Below are 25,781 nucleotides of genomic sequence, written 5' to 3' on the forward strand. Positions count from 1 at the left end.
CTATAGCTCAAGTTCATAATAACTGTAATTCACAGTCAAATATTATAACTTCATAATTGTCTAGCTTTAGAGTGTCTCAATGTTATTTTCAGTGTCTTTTAATATCTTTCTATGTTCTTAACGCCTGATGAAGTCAATCTCGATGAAACATGTTGCGTTTTCAAATATATATATATATATATATATATATATATATATATTTTTTTTTTTTTTTTTTCAGTTATATTTAATTTACTTCTATAACACGTTACTGCACGCATATTGAGATTCCATTTAAATCATGCACCCTAACTGTATGTTATTCCTAGTATTGCTTGAACTACTGTACTGATGATGTCCCAAGATACTTGGGATGAAATATTTACGAATTAAATAGTCATTACTGTGGTTAGTACGTGTGTTTTTAGTAATATGAACTGTTCCTTTTTTTTTTTTTTTAACTAATGCGACTGTGATACACACATAAATTTATTAAACCTGTATGCACATTAGTACCATGGGCATGCTAAGAATTTCATTTATTATTCTTGTTTTGTATTTTTTTTTCTCTTTTGCATAATTGAGAAACTTCTAGAAACTACACATGAAAGTTTTTCAGGACTCCAATAAGCAGGGCAGTGATCTCATACCAAGTGATGAAATTTATCTCCCACCGAAAGCAGTAACATTCATACCATGAAAAGATTCAACCCAGCAACCTGTTAGTTCGAGGGTGGGTACATTAACCACTCAGACAACAAATCTAGAAAATGATACTACAGCTTCCAATGGTCTACTATGTAATTGCAGTGAGCAATGCACCATAGAATTTGAATATAAGCATTGTTTGACTACTTCTGGACTGTAAATGGATATTTAATGGCAGCCTTCATGGAGACTTAAGCTAAGAAATATTTTATGTGGCTCCACCTATGAAAGTTTTTGAATAAATCTATAGTACATTGGCACCATGGGTGGAATAAAGATATTTTTCTATTTTAATTAATTTTCTATTTATAAATTACCTCAAGGGCTCACTTTAGTGAGAATGGGCATGGCAAACCCGAGGTACCAGATGCTGGACCATGTCTTACTTCATGTAATATACATCTGCTATATTATTCTGTAGACTGGTCCCTCCCCTTCTTTCTTTGCTTTTTTATCCTCTCCTTGCTCCTTCCCTCTGATGCCATTAGAGTATTCGAGGGCTAGGGGTGAATCTTTCCTATCTTGCTAAGTCATTTCATTTTATGCAGCCACCGAAGGAGGCAAACTAGCCCCAATAGGTGTTGGTCCCAAGCACGGATAAATGGCAAGGATTGATGTCAGGAAGGGCATCCGGTCATAAAACTTCACTGCCAGCTCTAGCTATGATATGAGTCAAAGAGAAAATGATATAAGGGCTAGGGTGTACCCCTTAAGTGACGTGCAGCTACATCACCCTACAGCTGTGAGAAGTGGACAAGGGCTACCGCATCAAGGGCGGGCGCGGTTAAAGAAGCGAGCCCAGCAGGTGGAGAGGATGTTGCGAGTGGGAACACTGAATGTTGGAAGCACATAACTGGAAGGGAAGAGAGGTGGCAGACATGATGAGGAAGAGGAAGTTGGACATTTTGTATGTACAGGAGACAAGGTGGAAGGGGGGAAAGGCAAAGGAACTGGGAGATGGATATAAATTGTTCTACTCTGGAGCGAATGACGAGGGAAGAAATGGTGTAGGAATTGTGGTGTATGGCAGAATGAAGGGCGCAGTACTGGAAGTGGGTAGAAGGACCGACAGGATCATGTGAATGAAATTGGATCTTGGAGAAGAGCGGGGTGGTCGTATTATGTGTACATGCCCCGCAAGTTGGCTGTACAGCAGAGGAGAAAGATGAGTTCTGGAACATGTTAGATGAAGAAATTAGGGAACTGGAAGAAAACGAGATGGTGATTGTCGGAGGAGACTTGAACGGACACACAGGGAGACAGAATAGAGACTGTGAAAAGGTGAATGGTGGCCACGTAGTGGGAATGATGCACTAGGAAGAAGAGAGGGTTGTGGACTTTGCAGTAGCGTTTGATCTGGCAATTGTGAACTCGTTTTTCTACAAGCGAGAAGAACATTTGATAACATTTAGGAGTGGTAACAACAGTTCACAAATTGACTACATTTTGACTAGAAGAAAACATCTTAAGGTTGTGACAAATTGTAAAGTAATTCCAACAGATCAAGTGGTACAGCAACACTGACTGCTGTGTGCAGACTTTAAAATAAGATCGAAGATAAGAACCTCTGGAAGCCATGGGATGAAGACAATTAAGTGGTTTTGCTTAAAAGAAGAGAGTGTGAGGAATCGTTTTAGGGAGAGGGTGTTAGAGAGGATTTCGGATGGACTGGAAAGTGTACAAGATTGGTGGAAACATAATTCAAAAGTAATCCTGAGCTGTGCAATTGAGGTGCTTGGCAGTGACAGCTAAGAGGAAGGCAAAGCAGAAGTGGGTTGAGTCAAGAGTGGAAGAGGACAGAGAGGTGTACAGAGAGAGAAAGCAAGAAGCCAAGAGAGTTGTGGCACAGGCGAAGGCCATGGCATATCAAGATCTGTATGATCAATTAGAAACAAAGGAAGGACAGAGAAAAATTTACCAACTAGCGAAATGTAGAAATAAAACAGCAAAGACATCTTACATGTGAGGCAGATCAAAGACGCTGAAGGAAGAGTATTATGGAGGGATGTGGACATAAGAAACAGATGGAAAATATACTTCGAGAGACTTTTGAATCAGGAAAATGCAAGGACTCACGGAGAAGATGGACAGCCTTCTGAGGGGATGGTGTAGAACATTAGTAGAGTGGAAGTGACGGAGGCCATGAAGAGGATGAGGAATGGAAAATCGGTGGGTCCTGACGGGATTCCAGTGGAGGCATGGAAGGCACTGTGGGGGGGGGGATGGAATTGACCTGCTGTGGGACCTGTTCATGAAAGTTTGCCAACAGGAAAATATACCCGAGGTATGGAGGGAGAGTACTTTTGTTCCCATCTACAAGGGTAAAGGGGATGCACAAGACTGTAAAAATTACAGAGGAATAAAGTTGATGTCCCACACAATAAAAATCCTAGAAAGGGTTCTTGATGGAAGAGTGAAGAAGGAGGTGGAGATTGCAAAGGAACAATTTGGCTTCATGCCTGGTAGATCAACAATAGATGCCATCTTTGGGTTACGGCAGATGATGGAAAAGTTTCGAGAGAAACAATGGGAGCTACATCTGGCATTTGTTGATCTGGAGAAAGCATACGATATCCATGGCAAGAACTCTGGAGGTGTCTGAGGGAGAAGAAGGTTCCAGAGAAATATGTCAGGTTGGTGTGGGAGATGTTCGAACACTTCTATTCACAGAAATGTGAATAGAAGTGTTCGGACCAGTCTGGGACAGACAGAAAGTTTTCAACTTACAGTTGGCTTGCATCAAGGGTCAGCAGCATTAAGTCCATTTCTGTTTAACATTGTGATGGAGGTGAGAGAAGATGTGCCTTGGACAATGTTGTATGCAGATGACATCTTGCTGTGTGCAGATTCAAGAGAAGAAGCGGGAACTAAACTGAAAAGATGGAGAAAAGTACTGGAAGAGAGAGGTATGAGACTGAGCAGAAGTAAGACAGAGTATATGTGTTGCACAGTGGGCGGCGGCCAGGAGACAGATCTGGAGCTGTAAGGAAATGTCGTCAGGAAGGTCAGTGACTTTAGATACTTAGGTTCAACAGTAGAAGAAGATGGAGGAGCTGAGAAGGAAGTGGGATGAAGAATACAAGTGGGTTGGAGGAACTGGAAGGAGATGGCTGGAGTGTTATGCGATAAGAGGGTGCCGATCAATCTGAAAGGCAAAATCTATAGGACAGTAGTGAGGCCAGCTATATGATGTATGCTATAGAAACTGTGGCCCTGAGGAAAAATAACATCGGCAGGATGGAAGTAGCAGAGATGAGAATGCTTAGGTGGATGTGCGGTGTGACCAGAAAGGATTGTCTGAGAAATGACTATGTGAGGGAACAGTGAAAGTTACAAACTTAGGAGCGAAGATACAGGAGGCAAGGTTGAGATGGTTTGGTCATGTGATGAGCAGGGAGGATGAATATGTGGGAAGAAGGGTCATGCAGATGGATGTGCAAGGAAGGAGGAAGCGTGGGCAGCCAAAGAGCTGGTAGAAGAGGACTTGAGGATGAAGAACTTGGATGTGGTGACAGCCCAAGACAGGAGGATATGGAGGAGACTCATCATCAACAGTGACCCCACTTAAGTGGGAGAAGCTGCAGAAGAAGAAGAAAGAAGATTAATTTTCTATTTATTGATTTATTTTATTATTTTATTTTATGGGACTTTTGAAAGCCACCTCAGGTTACCTATAAGCATAGCAGCAGTTTCACACTAGACAATGATATTCATCTCCCACCTAAAGACAATCACAAACATCCAAGCAGGATTCAAATCCACAGCTTCTTAGATGGAGAGAAAATATGATAACTATTCAGCCAACCAACTAGGCTTGCAATATACTACATATAAGTGTACACAGCCAGCCTGGATGGATGAGTCATTAGCATATTCACTCTCCAACCAATAGGTAATGGGTTCAAATCACACTGTGGGTATGAATGTTTGTGATGGTCTTTAGGTGGGAGACGAATTTCATCACCTGTTGTGAGACCTTCATTCTGCTTGGTGGAGGCCAGAAGTGGCTTGAAAAATTTATATGTTTCATCTCTAGAGCAGAGTTTCTGGACTATGTAAGAAATAAATAAAAAAACACAAAAAATTATAAAAATGAATAGAAAAATATAATAAAAAAAATCCTTAGACTACTCACGGTACTAATCTACTGTAGGCTTACAACCTTTTGTGAGTGGGAACCACATAAAATCATAATACATAAAGTTCTGATATGAGTCTCTGAACTCTTAGATGAAAGAATATTCTGATGCACACTACCAGGAGAAACTCCTTTTCGGTGTTCTTTTATCCTATCCTGTCAAAATCTGCCTAGCTTGCAACAAGGCTCTCTCATGGATCTTCTTCAGATCTTCAAAATTTTGGTTAAGTCTATAAAGTTCTGTGAATCCCCCTGCACTTCAGAGTTCTGCAGTATAGTAGTTATGCTACTGGGCATTAAACAGAGTTGACCTCATGTGCTTACTCCAACAGCATGAATTGAGTCATGAATAATACAGAAACCAATGAAAACCTCTCAACAGAAATTGCCTAATTCTAAGCTATGCCCCACTCCCAGTATTGTACAACTATCATTTAGCAATCATTTAGCATGCATTCCCTCATCATTATACCTTGTGCTCATAGTCTGTTACTGTATATAGTACTTGAGAAAACTGAGGATATCTATATAATTTTTGAAACAACACCGTGTTTGAATGGCAGAGAGGATGTCCTTGACAGATGTGTTAGGCTCCCTAATACCAGCAGAGCAATTCTGAATGCCTTAGTTTACAACAACAAATGTCATCATGATCAGTTTATACATTTGTCCATGTTTCCCCACACTCAGTTTAGCTCATCAGCCACTATCCAATATGGGATAGCTATAACATGTAATAGTCCATGTGTGATCATCGGTATGAAGTACTTCAAGGATCCAACAGAGCTATTCAGAGTACTGAGGTGTATGCCACTTCCTAAACTGCTGGCCACTCAACATTGTCATCAACATCAAATTCCTGATAGGTACTGTCGGGGAGAGGGTTAAAGGATAATTATTATTACTATTTGTGACCTCCAAGGAGTCCGAAGACTCATCGTGGGAGGATAGCACCACTACCAAGCTGCTACTACCAATCAACTACATCAGCGCCATCTACCGCCCACAACCACCACAAGTATTTTTTGTCTAAAAATTGAAGGGCCGATTTGTCTGTGTGCGGGATGAAAAACCAGAGTTTCCAGGAGAAAAAACCCTTCTGCCTCCGTATGAGAGTGGCTAACTCACCTTCAATTGAAAAAGTCCATATAAAGATTCCTCCCGTCACGACGGGAATCTAACTCGGGCCTTTTCCAATCGAAGGGCACAATGTACCATCGTTCTTCCAATTGCGCTACGGAGTTATGACAGAACTACATGAAAAACATTAAACCATTACTAATATCCGACCAACTATTTCCCTCCAAATTAATCTGTTATCTGTCAAGACTCCAACATTATCCAACAATTCTGTCTTTTAAAACACTTTTTACTAAATCAATCCAGCTACATCTTCCTCTGGATCTTTTCTGACAACCTACTATAGAACATTTGTTTTATTATTGTTATTATTATTACATCACACCTCCAGGGAGTCCAAAGACTCATCGAGGAAGGGTATCTACTCTACAACTCTTCATCTCACTACTCCACCAACCTTCATCATCTAACACCAACGCCATCTACTGCCGACTACCACCACTAATACTTTCACAGACAATCACAACATCCATGCCCACGGTGGGATTCGAACCCGCAGCCTTTTGGCTGAAAAGCAGATATGCTAACCACTCGGCCAACCGGGCCCTTTCCTTTCACCTTCTATTTAAGTGACCACACCACCTGAGATTACTCTACTAACACATTCCTGAATGTTAACAATAACAAGTTCTTTCCTAATATTCTCATTTTTAATGTGATACTGCCATTGATGCCATCTGTTCATTCCACTAATCTTTCCCGAAATTCTCATATCAGAGTTCTGCAGTCTTTGATCAAGTGTTTTATTTCTAACCCATGCTCTAAGTTAAAATTGATTTGATAAAACTGTCTTGTATATAGCTAGTTTAGTGTTTTGACTAATTTCTTTCTTATTCCATATAAATTTATTCAACCAAATTCAAATAGACATCAGAATGAGCTTTACTCATTCTGTTGTCTATTTCCATAGTTAATTTGTCATCTTCACTAAAAATTGTGCCTAATTAGCTGAAATGTTTTACTTCTTCTATAGATTCATCATTCAGGATACAGTCGAGGTTTTCAGTGTGTCTGCATATTTTCATTGTCTTTGTCTTTTTATTGCAAATTTTCATACCAAATATATTACAACAGCTATTCAATTTAGTCAGGAAATCTTGCAGATTCATAGTGGATTGATTCAGAATTAGAAGTAAAGTATGAGCAGCAGTTAGCTAATGAAGCCAAAAAGAATCCTAGGGAGTTTTTTCGATATGTAGCGAGGAAAAAAAAAATTGATTATGAAAGTGGAAGGATGACTGATTGGAGAGAATAGTATAAGAACAACTGCTGTGGAAGATATAGTGGAGATGCTTAATGAGCAGTTCATAAAGTTCTTTCATTCTTGTGAATGTTATATCATGGAGAGATTGAGAGCAGTTGATGAGCGGGAAAGACTGACTATAAGTGAGCAAGAGATGTATGGGGAATTGAGCAAATTTGATGTTAATAAGGCTGTGAGACTTGATAATATACTGCTATGCATTCCAAAGGAATGTGCCAGGGAGTTGACATCTGCCTTGACATATTTTTTAATGTGAGTCTTACACTGGGTCGAGTTCCAAAGGAGTGAAGGGAGGACAAGGTTATGCCGCTTCATAAGGGAGGTGATAAAACTCAAGCATCAAATTATAGGCCTAGTTGGTGCTAAGATCCAGAATAGGGTTGACAACAATGGTACTGTCTTTGATGGATAGCATAGATTTACTAAAGGGAAAGGGGGAGGGGTCATGTTTTAGTAATCAACTTACTTATTAACTGGTAATTAGCTTAAGAAATTAACAGCGCATATAATGGATATTAAAGCAAACTTTAATGAATACCTTCAATATTTAGGCAATGTCACGTTGCCATCTTCAAGAACATACAAATATGGTATGTGCATGCAGGCACTAACAAAAGCAAATGAGGAAGAAGGCAAGAAACTAATACTGTTACTAAAGTCCTAATGGTGCCCCCTAGTGAGCTAATTGGGTTGTCTTAGCCGTTGGACTGAAGTTCTCATAATGTAGGCTTCCCAAATTTGGGGTAGTTTCATGCACCCAAATTTGTTGAGGTTTGGAACGTTTTTTAGAGCTGCTGATGATTCCATGAATAATCTTTCGTACTTGAACTTGCTGCAGTGTATTATTTTAGTTTTCTTCCAACAAATTCTATGGCGGGAATCTAAGGCATGGTCTGCCAGCCCAGAGTGGCTGTAATGGTGAAACCGGATGTAGTCTTTGTGTTCTGATATTCGTTGTCCTGCCTGTTTGGTCAAAGTAGGACAATTTACAGCTGCAAGGGACCTGGTATACACCTGGTAGGTCTATGGTTGGTCTTTGGTAGAGTGGATAAGGGATGCCAACTTTTTATTTTAATACTGTAATACTATAATATGTTGTAGATCATAGTTCCATTATATACAGCTTCAATTAGGCCACACATGAACTACTGTGCAAAGATTTGGTCACCTGGTTTTCAAAAGAAGGAAGAGATATTGGAAAGGGTCCAGAGGTGACTGACTAGTTTTTGATCTCTGGAATGTAGAATATGAGGAAAGGTTAAGAAGATACAATTTACAGAGTCTAGTACAGTGGTTCTTAACCTTCTTTTTTGCCTGGCATGCCCCCTGCTCAATTTTACACTAGGTTAATGACTCAAGAAGATAATTATAATATATTATTAGGCAAACCTAAATTACCATCAATATATTTGAACTGATAGTTAATTAAAAATGAATGACTTTGATATAAATGATATAAATTTTTACTCAAAAAAAAGATGTAAACTTACTGTATTTAATAAGCCAATCATTAATGGTTACCCTCAGCCTGATGAGATCCTGCTAATTTTTCAACATCAGGTTCAATGTTTGACAAACGAAATCTCAAGTCTCCTCTTTCACTTATTCGCAATCTATTTCACTGCTTTATTTATTTCCTTTATTTTGTTCCCAAAGGTGAGGATACTTGCATTGCATGTTTGGCCAGAATCTTTAATATCCACGCTGTTGAAATTATACTTGAGCTTCAAAATAATTTTTTAAGTCAATAAATTTTTCACAAATTTGGATGAACAGAAGTGGCATCAGAAAGAAATGGATTCATAACCAAATCGAGTATTTTAAGCTCATTAAATCTTTGAACCTGATCATAAAGTCTTCTTTCAGTGTCAGAAGATGGGAACAATAATAATCCAAATCTGTATCTAATATTAAATTATCATCTATTATTTGTAGACTTGGGAACTGCAGAAAATCTCGTCTTGCAATGCTCTGCTTGTAGAATAGTAATTTGCTGATAAAAGCATTTATAATTCCCTTTGCTTTAATAAGATTCATGTTGCTTCCCTGCAATTTGATGTCATCATCATAACACTAAATACGGATATAGACCATATTGGTCTGTTCCGGTCTCATTATCCATCCAATATCCTTTTTTTGAGGTCTACCCTGCCTGCAATTTGATGTTAACCTATTTAATTTGGTGAAAATATCAGAAAGATATGCGACGTCAACCTTTTCCTTTTTTAGAACATCACACTTTCTCATCAAGTGAATTAAGAAATTTAATAACAGTATCATAGAGATCATTAAAGCGTCGCAGGCATTTTACACTTGAGAGCCATCTAACTTCAGTTGAAGCAAAAGATGCTCAAATTCTTCTTGATTTTCATGGCAAGATTCCCGAAAAATATGGGTATTCAATAACTGGGCTTTTATTTTATTCACTGCTTTAATAACATCATCCAAAGTCTAATGTAGTCTACCACTAAGATGTTTTGCAACTAAGTACTGTCTATAAAGAATGCAGTGAACTGTAAAGATATTTGGAACTGCTTATTTTAAATGTGCTATAAATCCACAGTGACAACCAATTATAGCTAGTGCTCCATTAGTTGTGCACACTATAATATTTGTGAGAGGAATGTTTTTATCATTAAAAAAGTCTTTACCAACCTTACAAATTGTAGAACCTCTTGTGTCAATTTTCAGTTGTTCAGCAAATAGAAACTCTTCAATAATTTATTCATTAGTATTTATATAATGCACATAGACCATTATCAAAGCTTCGTTTTCAAGTTGTAAAGTTGTCTCATCGAGTTGCAAAGAAAATTCTATGGTTTTTAAATCATCACAAATTTTTTTTTTAATGTCCTTTGTGATTTCATCAATTCTTGTTGATACTGAACTATTGCTGAGAGGAATTGACAATGTCATATGACTTTTACCTGGGTCAATCATTGTATCTGAAATTTCATTTATAGCTGGTAATATGAGTTTCATCAATAGTATGTGGCTTTCCACATTTGGCAATTAATTTGGAAAATTTATAAGACACTGCTCTTTTTGGTTACTTTGTATTGACTTTTTAAGCAACTTTTTAAGCAACTAAGCAACCCAGTCCAGGATGATTTTTAAATTTAGTCTTTAATTTGCAAAAGTACTCCACATCCTTTTTTGCTTTATTTGGATGCTTTGTTCTTAAATGCTCAATCATTCTTGAAGGCTTCATTCCTTTGTTTGAAAATGTTTCTTCACATATTAAACACATTGGTAACTGCTCATTATTTATACATGAAATAATTCCATATTTTAAATATTCATTTGAATATTGATGACACTTTCTTTTTTTCATTCATTTTAATGGGCTACAGTGCTACACAATAAGTGTTTGAAAAAATAGCAGATAAAACTCATGAAAGTAGTGGAGAACTCTTCCTTCCCTGGAAGCTGTATAAGGAGAGTGTGAGCAAGGGAGCGAGAAGCAGGTTCTTTGGATGCAGAATTGTGAATGATTGAAATGCCTTGCCTGAGAGTTTTAGTATTTGCAGAGAATTTGAGTGTGTTTAAGGCAAGTATCATGAGCTGTGTGAATAATAAAAGCACCTCCTCTTTGACTCCATGGGGTCTTGGGATAATGATAATAATAATAATATTAATATCATCTGCATAAAGTAAAGAGCTAAGATTAATGTTGCTAATTTTGATATCAGATTTAATGCCACTTTCCTCCATAATGTGATCAATACAGATAATGAATAACAGTGGAGATAATGAACACCCTTGTCACACACCTAATTTAACATCAAACCATCTTCCTATACCTTCTTCAATTCTAACTGCTGGCTTACAGCTTAAATAGAGATTACATATCACTTGATGTAACATCCCATTTGCACCACATAACTGTAATATTTTGAAGAGCTTTCCTCTTGTCATATTGTCACCTTGTCATATGCCTTTTCCAAATCAACAAAACTTATACAAATCGTTATTATATTCCCAAGATTTCTCAACTATCTGTCTTAAAGTGAAAATCTGATCCTGACAACCTCTATTTGACCAGAATCCAGCTTGTTCTTCCAAGCTTCCCATCCACAATTGTTCTTGGCCATTTTTCAAGTATACCTGAATAAATAAATCTTACCAGGAACACTCAGTAAGAAAATGCCTCTGTAATTCTCACATTCAGCTTTATTTCCCTTTTTACAGATGGATACTATAAAATGTAGCAACTGCAAAACTTTTATACCTCCATATTTGAGCATTCCTGGTCAAATTTTATCTACGTAAAGTGACTTTCCATGTTTCAGGATTTTGATGACTTTTTCTACACTGATGTCCATAAGATAAGGACGAACTACATTTTTTCCTGATATAAAAAAATTTTCATGACTATAGCCAAATGTGGACATAAATTTATTGCTAGCATGCTAATAAATATATTACACAAAAAATGTGCTATAAATTTCATACAAATTAAATTCCAATACTTTTTGACAAAAGTTATAAATCTCCTAAGGACGCAGTTAAGGAATTAATGTACAGTGTTTACAGAAAACTATGCAGAGAAACATTTCAGTATGGAATATGTCCACCCCAAACTGCAATGTGGCTCTCAGAATGTTGTGCCATGTTAGCACCAAGTGATTCAGGAGTTCTTGAGGGGAAACTGGCCTGCTCCTCCTTTAGAGCAAGGATATGGCCTTGTTTGTTTTCTGAAGGGGAATTTCGAGCAGTAATGCATATCCCTATTGCATCCCAAACATGTTCTATGGGGTGGAAATCTGGAGAGGAGCTACTTGATTCAGTTCATATCCTCGGTCTCCAGAAGTATCTCCACTGCTCATATACAATGTGGTGTGGTATTGTCATCCACAAAAATGAATTCTTTGCCTACAGCACCACAGAACAATTGAACATGATGTTGAAAAACATCATGTTCACCAGTCATAGTCCCTTTTTCCAGCACTTGTAGCTCAGTGTGCCCATTAAGAATAATGCCTCCCCACACCATGATCCCAGAAGCACCATATCTATCCATTTCAAGAACATTCTCCCAATGGTAAGCAGTGCCACTTTCATGCCAGATCAAGTCATCTAGAATTGGAGGAAACACTAAAATGATTAATCTGTAAAGAATACATTAGCCCATTGGTGTCTTGTCCAATTTTTATGAATACAACACCACTGAAAACATGATCTACAATGAGCTGTGGATAAAGGAATGCTGACGACAGGCCTTTGAGCATGTAGGCTTACTTGTAGCAGATGTCTGGCCACAATGTGCCAAGATATCCACATGGCTATGCTTGAATGGAACTGACTTGCAAGTTGACCTGTTGTGGTGCATCAATTACATTTTGCTGTTATAATCAAAAACCTGTCTTTGTGCTCCATGGTAGAGTGAGGGTTACTTCTTAGCAAATGTCTGGAACACATTCCATTGGTTTGAAAAGCTGCACAGAACCTGGATCCAATGAGATTCCAGTTGTTCTGACAATATGAGTAATTCTGTCGCCTTCTTCAAGCTTACCAATAATTCTTGTGAAATCATCTAGATGATGTCTTTGAGACATTACAATACATCCAAGTTTGCAACTTTATTCCTTGACGAAACGTGTTTAGCTCAAACTCAAATCGCTTAGCACAGCCATTTACCCTGTTGAGTGCTACCATGCAATCCCTTTGTGCACGATTCAAAAATTTCAATGTGTACCCATTTTCTACTCAAAATTGTCAGTTGTTGGGAGTTTTCTGCCACCGTGCTGACACTGCTTGTTTCATTTAGCAGTCTTTCAAAGTAATTACTCAAAACATCTAACATATCTGTATTTTCAGTTTCATGTTGCCATTCAACATTAATCTGAGTAAAAAATAGTCGAGTCGAATAAAAATGTAGTGCTAAATCTGTAAAACTGAAAAACAGGGTTTTACTTCTAGCGTTATACTTCAATTTACATCAGAGGAAGAGATGCATTAGATTGCAAACAATGTTACTAGAGATATAAACACCTCATGAAAATCGAAGTATGAAATAATCTGATGAACAATACTAAATTAAATATTCAAAACATGTAGAAACCCAAAATATGCAGTTTATTAAAAGTTCAAAGTGTGAATCAAAAAAAAAAAAAAAATGACTTACTCCCAAAATGCATTAATTATACTGAAACATAATTAGAAGCAATCAGTAAGATTACCTTCCTTATAATTTCATCTGCTGCTGTATTATTGGGTGAATAAAGCACTTTAGGATTACTATACAATACATGAACCAGGATTCCTAACTGTTCTTGTTGATATTTGGACATTCCTAATTTATCTAAAAACAAAACAAAAAATTATACATATATATACACACACACACATATCAAGAAAGCATTGATTAAAGTTTATATAACAGCTGACAAGCTAAAAGTCAAAATGTTACTGGTCTTTCTTTCTGATAATGTATAAGCCATATAAGTATCAATGAAAAAAAAGGCATCTGTAGATGTATGTTTTGAACAGCTGAAGGTTGTATGTTTTGGGAAAGACAGAGTAGGCGAAACTACTCAAAAAAAAAAAAAAAAAAGAGGTAGAAGAATTAACAAGGAAGACGAGAAGTTAGCTTGATAAGTCTGTAGATCAACTGTAAATGGCTAGCTATGAAAAAATGCTCGTTTTTATAGTTTTTGAAGAAAGTGGAAAGAGGATAGTGGTTAGTTCAGCAAAGCAGTAATAATGTCTATGAGAGAGAGAGATCATTAATTAGCCAGAGTGCCCTCTTCTGAATAGCATCAAGCAAACAGAAGATTTTGGTGCATCATTCCAAATGTGTGAGCAGTATTCCATGGTTGGGTGGAGGCGAGATTTATACAGTAATAACAGTTGCACAGGTGAGAAGGGGCATTACTTCTCGGCCACAGCTTCAGCTGCAGAAGCTATGGCTGAGATGTGTTTATGCCACTGACTGTTCCAGTCATGCTTGCTTATCTAGGGTATTATCAAAATTTAGGAAAAGTGATGTGATATCTTTCTTGCAAGAAATTAGACAGGACTGAGTTTTGGTAGCATTGAAGTTTACAAGTTTATCCTCATTCCACTGAAGTATAGTCAGGAGATCAGAGTTAGGCAGTGATTATAGCAGATCTTGAGGCTTTTAATAATTGGGTGCTACAAGGTTTTTCAAATGAAAACCAGAAATGGAGTGTACTGTCATCAGCGAAGCTAGGGATAGAATCTGAAGGCAGTGAGAGCAGATCATTTATATAGAAGAAAGGGGGTGAGTGAAAGTGCAAAGCCCTGAGGCATCCGAACTGATGGGGAAACACAAGGAGATGAAATCATCTGTTCCACACCTGCTCAAATGCCTAAGAAATGTCAAGATAAGGCATGAGTTTCTCCAAACTTTTTAGCATGATTCCAAAGATGGATAGTGTAAGTCAGAAGATCAGACATCTGTTGGCAGTGGTAAAATACTAATAAAATCGAAATCACTCTTCTTGCCAGTGCTTTATAGATGAGCATGCTGATCTCATTTCTCTTTATATCCTCTTCATGACATTATTTTTCTTCAGTTCCTGCTAATGATGCTACTCACCCATTTTAATTCCACCCTGATTAATCACTTCAGTCCTAGGTATAAAGAGTTGATAATGCTTCCATCAAAAACCCATTGACCATTTTCCAAGCATAACAGCATTCCTTTAACTCCTAGTTCTTCTAATATGTAGCAAGTAGAAGAAAGAACGGATATTATTTCTGGGAAAGAAAGAATGATTACAGTAAGATGATGTCAATGGATGAAGATGGCTTGCAACTTTAGGGATGTGTCCAGTAGCATACGGCTGTGGTCTCTGGTATCAGATCTCAAATCTCAGACACCTTATTGAGAAATCAAGAGAATTTAATAGCCTTGCTTACTTATGCTTTATTGAGTACACCAAATCCATCAACTGCATAAATTAGTGTGGGAAATAATGTCTAACATCCCCAAGATTTCATCAAGTTAATAAGCTCACTTTACAACAATAACCAAACTGCAGTAAGAATTGATAATACATTATGAGATTGGTCCTGTTTACAGAAAGGAGTATGGTATGGTAAGGTTTTATACTATTTCCTGGACTCTTGAATCTGAATGGTGAGAAAATGATAAAGAGATTTCTAGATGAATCAAATAGAAGCATATTATAGGCAGCTAAAGAATCAAGAACTTAAGATACGCTGATGGCATAGTACTAATAACAGAAAATGAAAAGGACATGAATGAATTCGTGGAAGATTAAAATGGCATAATATGACATATGGACTCAAGATTAATATCAGTAAAACAAAATTGATGATCCTAGTTAGGAATCATAATGGAAATCCTTCAGGACTGCTTACTAACATAGATAAAGTTGGTAAAGTTATCTATCTGGGCTTTACCAATGTTTTTTTTTTATTATTCTGATTTAAAAACCTTAAAGAAAAACAATATAACAAAATAATAATTTACATTACATTACATTAGCCAGGCGCTATCAGCTCGGGGGGACTTTTGCCCTCAAGCACCACATGACGCCACTGGGCACGGTCCTCTGCGACTGTCCGCCACATTCTGGTCTCTAGCCCGACAGCCTGCAGGTCTTCCTTCTCCTGATCTGCCCATCTCCTTTTCAGTCTCCCAGGCGGCCTCCCTGATTGGGGTCGGGCCACCCACATTTGTTTCACAGTCCTTTCGGGGCCCATACAGTACAGGTTCCCCAGCCACAAGATGCCAGGCTCGAAGCTCCATCAAGACGTCTGCCAAGTTGTATAAAGCGTGTATGGCAGCATCGGACCGCCTCCTCCAGACTCCGTCTGCCATGACCCCTCTATAGATGCGTCATAGCATCTTGTTCTCAAATACTCTCAGGTATTTGAGAACAAGACGGCTTGTCTCGCCATGAGAGTCCACGCTTCAGCACCATAGAGGAGAACAGGCCTGATCAAAGTCTTGCATAGTCCCACCTTTGTAGTTCAAGACAGCAAGCATAAGGCGAACAGGGGACGCACCTGATAATAGGCCACATTCGCAGCATTTACCCGACTCTGGACATCAGCCTCAACTTTGTTGTCTTCAGTCACGAAAGAACCCAAGTACCTAAATACCTTCACCATCTCAAACTGTGCAGCTCCCTCTGGATCTTGAGCAGCATGGCAACTCATAGAAAGGTATTTTGTCTACTCGGCATTTATCTTCAGGCCAGCTTCCTCAATAGCAGTAACCAATGCCACTGCGTTGTCGCGTTGATGCGCCATGACGTTCTGGTCGTCTGAGTAGCCAAGAATCCTAACTTGCACCCCATGTCGACTCTACCTGCCACTTGCTGTGTGTTTCTAATTACTTTTTCCAACACTAGATTGAAGAGAATCGGAGAAAGCCCATCACCCTGTTTCACACCAGTCTGCACATGAAACAGGGCTGACAGGTCACTCTTGCTCTCGAACCAGCTACGCAGACCTGAACCATTTTTTGGAGTTTTCAAGGAATTCCCAGCTCTTCTAACACCTGCCATATTTTTGGGCGTATTATTGAGTCATAGGCTTCAGAAAAGTCTATGAAAATACTATGAACCTCCTGGTTATATTCCCAGCACTTTTCAAAAACTTGCTGCAGCGTGAAGAGTTGGTTTATTGTAGAACGGTTCCTCCTGAAGCCCGTCTGGTAGTCACCGAGGCACTCTTCTGCATATGGTGTGAGGCACATTAGCATGATGTTAGACAGCACCTTGTAGCCAGTCGACAGCAGTGAGATGCCCCTATAGTTGCCGCATTGAGCCTTATCTCCTTTCTTATATACTGGAGTGATCAGCAACTCCTTTCACTCATCCGGCAGCCGTTCTTCTCACCAGATCATCAAGATGAGCTGGTTCATCTGCTCCACCAGGACGCCCCTACCATTCTTCAGGAGCTCTGCCGTTATGCAGTCCACTCCTGGAAACTTATTATTTTTCAGCATGCGTATAGCACGAGTAATCTCACTAAATGTCGGCTCTTCGATAAATGGTTCAGCAGTTTGATAAGGAGTATAATCCTCCGATATTGACGTTCCAGCATTGACATTCAGCAAGTTTGCAAAATATCTACGCCACCAAGCGAGAGCATCTTTTGAGTTTGTTAATAGATTTCCACTCTCATCTCTTATGGTTGCCTCTTGTATCTGGGCACCTCGCATGGCTTTGATCGTCGGGTACATCTCCCGTCCATTATTCATCACCCTATTTCTCTCTATACTAGCCACTTTCTCATTAAGATACTTCCGCTTTTCCCTGCGTATACATGTATTCACCACTCTTCTCACCCTCTCATATGCAGCTTTCTTCTTGTTATCCCCTAGGTAGTTCAATAGTGCTTCCCTTCATTTTACTACAGCTTCTTCTTCACACTCTCTATTAAACCACGCTTTTCTCCTCTCTTTCTCTTTCCCACAGTTCTCAAGGCAGCTAACATGACGGTATTTTTGATGGTGTCCCACATCCCAAAACGATTCTGCAACTCTAACTGGAAAGCCTGCTTGCCTTCCGCTGTTTTCAACTTGTCCAGGTCCCATGTCGATCGTATGGTAGGACACGTGGGCTTCTGAACAGCAATTCTATTCCTAAAATCGTAGGCTACCAGATAGTGGTCGCTATCTCCATCTGCTCCTCTGAAACTTCTAACAACTGAGATGGAGCTGTGGTGACGTCGATACACTAGTACATGGTCTATTTGGTTAGCTGCGCTATTGTCTGGCGATCTCCAGGTCTGCTTGTGGATGTCTTTATGCATAAACATAGTGCTCTTTACAAAGCATCCCGTAGCAGTGGCAAAACTCGTAAGTCAGATCCTGTTATCATTGCACTCCTCATGTAGGCTCTCACTAACCACGAAAGGGCACCACACACGCTCTCTCCCCCCAGCTTTGCGTTAAAATCTCCCACTACTAGCTTGTCGTATACTGTCGTAAGACATTCATCACATTAAATAGAGCTCCTTCTTTCACCAAACTATGTATATTCCAGGTCCTAAAACGATTAATAATCATCGTCGCAAAGGCATCCGAATTCCAAGGCTTCTGTGGTGCTTGTTTCGTAACCAATAGGGTTTTTACAGGAGGGGGTGGTTGGCCCCTAGCTAACCCTCCCCTTATATTAGGATTCCTTAACTAAATTGAGCAGCATAGTACTAACGACAGAAATCCTTAAGCAGTTACATACAACGTACACACACCTAAAGTACTATAATAAGCTTCTACTCAAATTAGGCTTAGTTGCTCGCACATTCTCTACCACTACAGTTTCATAAAGTATACTCACTAAAAACCAATAGACAATTTACACAAACCTATATGCAATGTGCTCAACCTAAACATCATAATTTTAAAAGTAACTTCTCAACAAAAATATTTCACTAAAACACATAAACAACTTTATACAGCTAAATCAACCACCAGCCACACGTCACAGCGCCACCTTAAAATAATAATTTACCCAAGTCAATCTGGTAACTTTCTTGCAATATATATCTTCTCTTCCAGGAGAGCCCTTTTAACCTCTTTTCAAGGACAGTCCATCATGAAATTCTGATTTTTCTAACCTTCCAAATTTCAACATATACCTTCCTGAATCAGTCTACAGATTTTCTTCAGATTTTACAAGTCTCCATTGTTTGGCTGATGTTTTCAAACTCTTTCATTTTTGTGTCTCTAATAACATTTGTATATTTGAGTCTACAGTTAACTTCTGAACAATGCTCAACTTGGATTGTTTTTAAAACTTCCATACATATTTTACTTTTCAATACTACATTCACCTTTATAATACTCAACAGTAAATGAAAATCACTTCATATTTCAAATCTCATGAAATAGGAAATTTTAGAAATATGTGCATAGACACTTATTTCTTGTATCTTCCCTCCATGTGAATTTATTCATATCTTTATGTCAGAACATCATATTAATAATGTCTAGTCCAGCCCTCTCCTCCCCTTTAACAGAAATCCAGCAAGTATTTAATATTACTATTAGCATTGCTTTTTTTTCCCAAATTTTGCTAAAAGATTTTTGTATGTGTGGTAATCATTTCCTGCTCTGCTATTTAGATTTCCAACAAGGACTAACTTTTTCTTCATATCATATTCTATCTAATGACTCAAAACAACACTTCTTTACTTCTTCCTTACAAGGAACCATGAATCTCATTTTCAATTTCCCCCACTGAAAACCCATTTTACTTTACTTGAAATTATCCCAAATTCTGGAAGTTTATTTATTATTATAACGGGCAACTCCAGGGAGTCCTTAGACTCATCGAGGGAGGCCCTAAATATCATGTCCACATGATGTTTAGGGCCTCCTATCATACCTTGCCTTGAACTCATTCACTGTCATAGCACCCACAACAGACTTATGTTTGTGTTTAGTGATGAATACCATAGACGTAGCTTCCTTTTCAAAATCACTACCGTCCAAATATATTATTATTAGATGGACATCTCCATGCTATTGAAAAAAATCGGCATGAGAGGTCAACCTTAACCATTACTGAAAGGATGGGTGCTTTACATTATGGGATACTAAGACAATTGACGTGAAGTGATTAGCCTCCATATACAAGTAGCCTAGTCATGAAGATGTTTCACATGCAAACTTTGTTTGCTTACATTCGGATCACGGTTTAAACAAGAATATAATTTCTTGTCAAGTTTAATTTAACTTATAACCAAGTGAAAAACTTTTCAACAACTATCTCTGATCCAGAGAATTTTAATAATAAGGTGATATGCCTTGTCGCTACTTGTATATGAGAACTATACAACTTCTGCATAATTTGAACCTTAGTATCTCTTCTGGTCTGCCTCCCACTGATGACATTTAATAATGTTCATCCTTAGCTTCCTGTGGAAGAGAGAGGCTCTACCAAGTCTCACTACTGCCTATAACTTTTAGGCAAGCTGAACTAAAACTCCCTCTTCCTCCATATTATTCTAACTACTTGTGGCATTACAGTAATACAGTGCAGTATTCCTTTATTCAATGACTTCTCACAGTGCACACTCCTGGAAACTTCAATTTCCCCAACAGCTACTTTGAAACTGTCATTAGAATACTTTCTCAAGACACCTAATTATGAATTAATTCAAATGCAATCGATACATCTGGGACCTTTCATCCATCAAACTCACTACATACATTCAAAAATTCCACATCATTCTTCATGCAAAATCCATGCATTGACTCATTTATAATGATGGACCTGTAAAAATCTCACATAAATGTTTTGCTTAATATGTTGGTTTTTTACAGTTTCTATAGTGTTTAGTGAAAATATTATTTAATGAGGAAATACATTTATTTATATGATAAAGTAATCTAAAAAAAGAAATCACATATATACAGTACATATGTGATTTCTTTTGCATTTAGTATTGCAATTATATGCTTAGTATTATCAGAATCACCATGTGATTAAGCGGTAGTGATATTAAGAGAGACTTAAATGTAATTAAGTAGTAAACTTGCTTACCATATACTGTAATCCTTAGGGAATAACACAGCAATGTTGTAGGTATATTATTTATAAGTTTGTGTTACAGTAGTATTTTTATGTCACTACTGCTGTGCAATGTGCAAGCACTAACAATGGTAGTCATTTTGCCACTTGAGTTTCGCTTTGAATCTTAGTAATGGATATCCATGTCAGCTGTTGTTTTTAGAACAGCTGTTCACTTGAAAACAGGAATGCGAGGAAGAAAAGAATAATCAAGTGAAAAAGGAAAGCTGAGAGAGAGTTACAGTAGTATTTGTATGTCACTATTACTGTACAACGTGCAATAGTGACAAAATGACTGCCATTTTTACAGTGCAAGCACTGTAACAGTGGAAGTCATTTTGTCACTTAAAGTTTCGCTTTGAATCTTAGTAATGGATATGCATGTTAGCTGTTGTTTTTTAGAACAGCTGTCAGTAAACAGGAATGCAAAAAAGAAAAGAGTAGTCAAGCAAGAAAGGAAAACTAAGAGAGAGGGAGAGTTACAGTAGTATTTAAGGAATTTAAGAGAAAGACTGAATGAGAAAAAAAAAAAAAATAAATAAAAGAAGATATTTTGAACAGTGATGAAACAGATACTATGAAAGAAATTTCCATATGGTCAAATATGACTACAGAACTCCTAGTTAAATAATATATTCAGTTCGTTCTTGTAAAATATTTTGTGTTCTCGCTCTCAATATTGAATTAACTGTGAAAGTCATTGTATGAGAGAATATTACTGAGCTCATTTATGTAATTCTTAAAATGGCCATTCAATTATTCTTTGTATGTATTATCTGTTGTATATAATTATATGTTTGCAGTAAATATTTTAATTTTTTTTTTATCACTGAACTTCATTCTTTAGAACAGCTGTCACTGGGAAACAGGAATAGGAAGAAAAGAGTATAAATTAAATTACACTTTAATAAATATTTCCGATATTTCGACAACGTCACATTGCCATCTTCAAAAGGAACTTACAAAAAAAGGCCAACACACCATCACACATAAAAAACTCAGCCCACTTCAAAGCCAGCATAGAAAACCTTACACTCCAACATACTGACATAATGGTCAGCTTTGATTTCTCCTCCTTATTCACAAATGTCCCACTCAAGGAAACTTTAGAGCTAATCCAAGCTAAATTTTTTCCCGATATCTCAGCGCTATTTCCGTTCACAATGAACTCAGACTATTTCGTATGGCAGGGAAAATTCTACAAACAAATAGAGGGGACAGCTATGGGTTCACCACTCTCCCCACCCTTGGCCAATTTCTTTATAGAGACCTTTGAAGAAAAAGCCTTAGTCTCTACCCCACAAAAACCAACCATATGGCTTCGCTACGCTGATGATGTGTTCGCTATTTGGCCACATGGCTCTGATACACTCCTCTCCTTCTTAACATGCTTAAACAACCAACACCCCAGAATCAAGTTCACCCTGGAAAAAGAGGAAAACAAGAGTCCCCTTTTCTAGACACACTAGTCACACACCAGTCTGATGGAATCTTGGTTTTCTCAGTTTATAGAAAACCCACCCATACAGGCAGGTACATTCACAAACAATCCCACCACCTCCCCTCACAACAATATGGAGTGGTGAAAACACTATACAACAGGGCTAAACTAATCTGTTCTAACGACATGGCCCTAAACACCAAGCTAAATCACATCCTCAACACTTTCTCAGCCAATGGCTACCCCCCCCCAAAAAAAAATCCAAAAAATATTGAAGCTTACAAACCACAACACCCCCCCCCTCCACAACAAGGATTATTCTAAATCCATCACTATTCCCTACATCTGAGGCACCTCGGAAAAAATTACCAAAATCTTAAAAAAACATGACCTGACCTGTTACAGACCACACAGAAAATTGTTATCCCTTATCTGCTCCACTAAAGACCAACCACTTCCCCTAGACCTACCTGGTGTATACCAGGTCCCTTGCAGCTGTAAACTGTCTTACTTTGGCCGAACAGGCAGGACAGAGAATATCAGAATTTCTGAACACAAGGACTACGTTTTCACAAGTACAGCCATTCTGGTCTTGCAGACCATACTCTGGATACACGCCACTGAATACGGTGGAAGAAAGCTACAGTAATACACTGTAGCAAATACAAATTTGAAAGACTATTTATGGAATCAGCCTCAGCCCTAAAAAACTCTCCAAACCTCAACAAATTTGGTTGTATGAGACTGCCCCAAATTTTGGAGGTTTACATCAGCAGACCTTCAACCCAATGGCCAAGAACACCTACTTAGCCCGCTAGAGGGCACCATCAGGACTTTTAGGAGAATGATAGCTTCATCATTTCATTCTCGGTTACTGTGTTACTGAGTTAATTTCCTCCACTTTACTGAGAGAGTATAGATTCTTTTTCGCGAATTTGCAAATGTTTGTTTACGTTTAAAATATTTTGTCAAATATTTATATTTTTAAATAACATTTAGTGAAATAAATATGACATTTTGCTTTCTTTCTTTCTTTGCAAAATACCTTTATATGGATTGTCACATTTCAATTTCAGGAACGATTGTTTTTATTGTTTTTTTTATGAACAACAAATGATTATAAACTGCATTACTCGGTTTCCGATATTGTATCTTTTTTAGTATGAAAAATTTATACCTAATGGTATTTTATCAGAGACTCTTCGCCGCCTTCTTTTGCTGAAAATTGCAACAGAGGTTTTTTTTTTTTTTTTTTGTAGGATGTAGTAGATATGTTGAAAATATAATAGGAAGGATATACTGTATGGAATGATTAAAAATTTATGCTCATTTGTAGGATTTTTTAATGCAAATCCCCCCCCCCCCTCCTGTCCTGGAACTGAGTTGCATAACTACTTTAAATTTCTATAGCTTTGAAAGCTTTCAGACAGTATTCAAAATCTCTTAATTCAGTTTACTGTTTTGACAAAAGAAATAAAGCAATAATATTGTTGTATATCAAAGCTTCTAATTCTGTACTCTTTCTTTGAATCTGAAATCAGTGGTCTGCTGAAATTATTCTAAGATTCAGAAATACTATGCTGTATTTTCAATATGTAAAACCCACACAAAGAAATTTCAATTGTGTTATTTCTGTTACTTTTTTTAAAAAAAAAAAATCTAAATATTACTACTTCATTTCTGCTGATTGATATTTCTGAAATACGTCTTAGAAATGCTGGACAATAATCCTCTTACCTAGAGGAAAAGAAAAGCTAAAAGTCTTGGATTACTCTTTTGAGAAGCACAAGACAGAAAGTTTCCTAGAAGTCGCACTAAATTGCCTCAAGCAAGAATATCTTGTTTCGTTTTCTGTTGTTCAGATATCCTAACACAGCAAAACTGACATTTCTTTTACAGGCTGATAAAGTATTTATGCCAAAAATGATTTCTTTATTTATAGTGATCAGTTTCACTTTTATTCTAAATTATTTGATAATTATCTTGAAAAAATTTACTGCTATTGCTGTTGCTGCTCTTGCTTGCCATCTCACAAATGAATTGTATATTGGGTATACTTTCTAATATTCCTTTCTGCCCAGTAACAAGTTGTAGACTAACGGAGATTACCAACTCCTGTCCCCCCACCACCACCACTGGGAACCAGATCAAAAGAACATGCCCAGAAGGCAGCAAACTAAAGTACCTCGTGCAATAACTGAATATTTTACAGGCAGAAATTCCTTGTTCTGTTTTTCCATCTTTCTGATTGATTAGCAGACATTCGAGGCATATTCTGATATTGCATTTGTAGGATGACAGTGTTTTTAAATATTAATTTCCCCTATTAGCCAACGTCACATAACTTCTTGATTTATAATAATAGGGAAATAATATGTATATTTTCTTATTTATAATTTGCAAATTTATAATAATCAAAACTTAGTTTCTGTGTTGAAAAAATTAAACGTTATGTGGAACAATTATTATGGAAAAATCATGAATGAAATAAAAACTGTACCTATGTTTCATAACAGCTTTTGGGTGTCTGGTAATGTTGCAACAGGAGGGAGGGGGGTAATGCTATCAAAGTCGAAATAAAGTTCATTTGTATTGTGAAAGGAAATTAAATTTTACATTTGATGCATTTGATATACATATTTTGAATGATAAAAATAAGCAAATGTATCGCTTACTTTAAAAATTGGAGAATAAAATATCTGAATTATGAAGTAAATATCTATAACCGTTAATTTCATTTTGTAATGACCAATTATACAGGGAAACCAAGAAAGTCAAAGTACAAAGAACAGTAGATTACTATATAATATAAAGAAAAATTTAGTGATATGATTAAAGAATTTCATGTTATTCTCTATAAAGCAAAGTTGCTCCAGCGTGTCCTAAAGGAAATCTGTGAAGTATTATTCGATTTCGATGGTTTTGTACAAATATAAAAATAATATAATCTGGAACGTTGGCAGCCAGTTTTCTTTTCTTTTTTTAAAAGAATATTTCAAATAATTATCGTGAATTAATTTCTTCGAGAACAAAGAATAATGTTTTGTCTAGAAAGCGATTAAAAAAAAATTTGTGCAAAAAAATTAAAAATGAAATTGGTTCTCCAAGGTAAGGCAATATTTAAGTGAAGAAATTATGCAAGACCTTTATTTTGTCCAGAAATTAAAATTGTATTGTATAATAAAAAGATAAAACAAAAATATAAATAATTTCTCTATTTTTAGTCTATCCTATATAACTAAAATCCAGTTGACCAGCAGAGAACAAGGATGTGGGTTTCTTGTTATAGACAACTGAGAGGTAGCTACGAATGTGAGATAATCCGATTAACTGTTCTCTTCAGCATCAGAGTTTATCATACCTTCTAATGGACAGGATGGTCAAATTGCACTTCTTACCCTGGTTCTTTAAACAGATGGGCTGAATCATATCCAGATTTAGTTGGACGTCTATAGACATCCTGGCCGTTTGGAAGGTTAAGGAATTTAAGAGACAGACTGAATGAGTGAGAACAAATAAATAAATAAAGGAAGATATTTTGAACAGTGATGAAACAGATACTATAAAAGAAATTTCCACATGGCCAAA

At 37.2% G+C, this 25,781-nt stretch overlaps 1 protein-coding gene across 2 annotated transcripts in view; it reads right to left on the reverse strand.

Annotated features, from left to right (window-relative positions):
- Window positions 1-25,781, reverse strand: part of LOC150103869 (ATP-binding cassette sub-family A member 2-like) — a 975,482-nt gene that overhangs the window by 796,514 nt on the left and 153,187 nt on the right. For both annotated transcript variants that reach the window (XM_090397162.1, XM_090397161.1), the window contains exon 10: window positions 13,412-13,533. In XM_090397162.1, the coding sequence (XP_090253288.1) occupies window positions 13,412-13,533 (122 nt within the window). The remainder of the gene's footprint in view (window positions 1-13,411; window positions 13,534-25,781) is intronic.

This window comes from Typopeltis vanoorti, chromosome 8, assembly GCF_054136105.1.
Source record: "Typopeltis vanoorti isolate ZY-2024b chromosome 8, IOZ_Tvanoo_1.0, whole genome shotgun sequence".
Classification (NCBI taxonomy): Eukaryota; Metazoa; Arthropoda; class Arachnida; order Uropygi; family Thelyphonidae; genus Typopeltis; species Typopeltis vanoorti.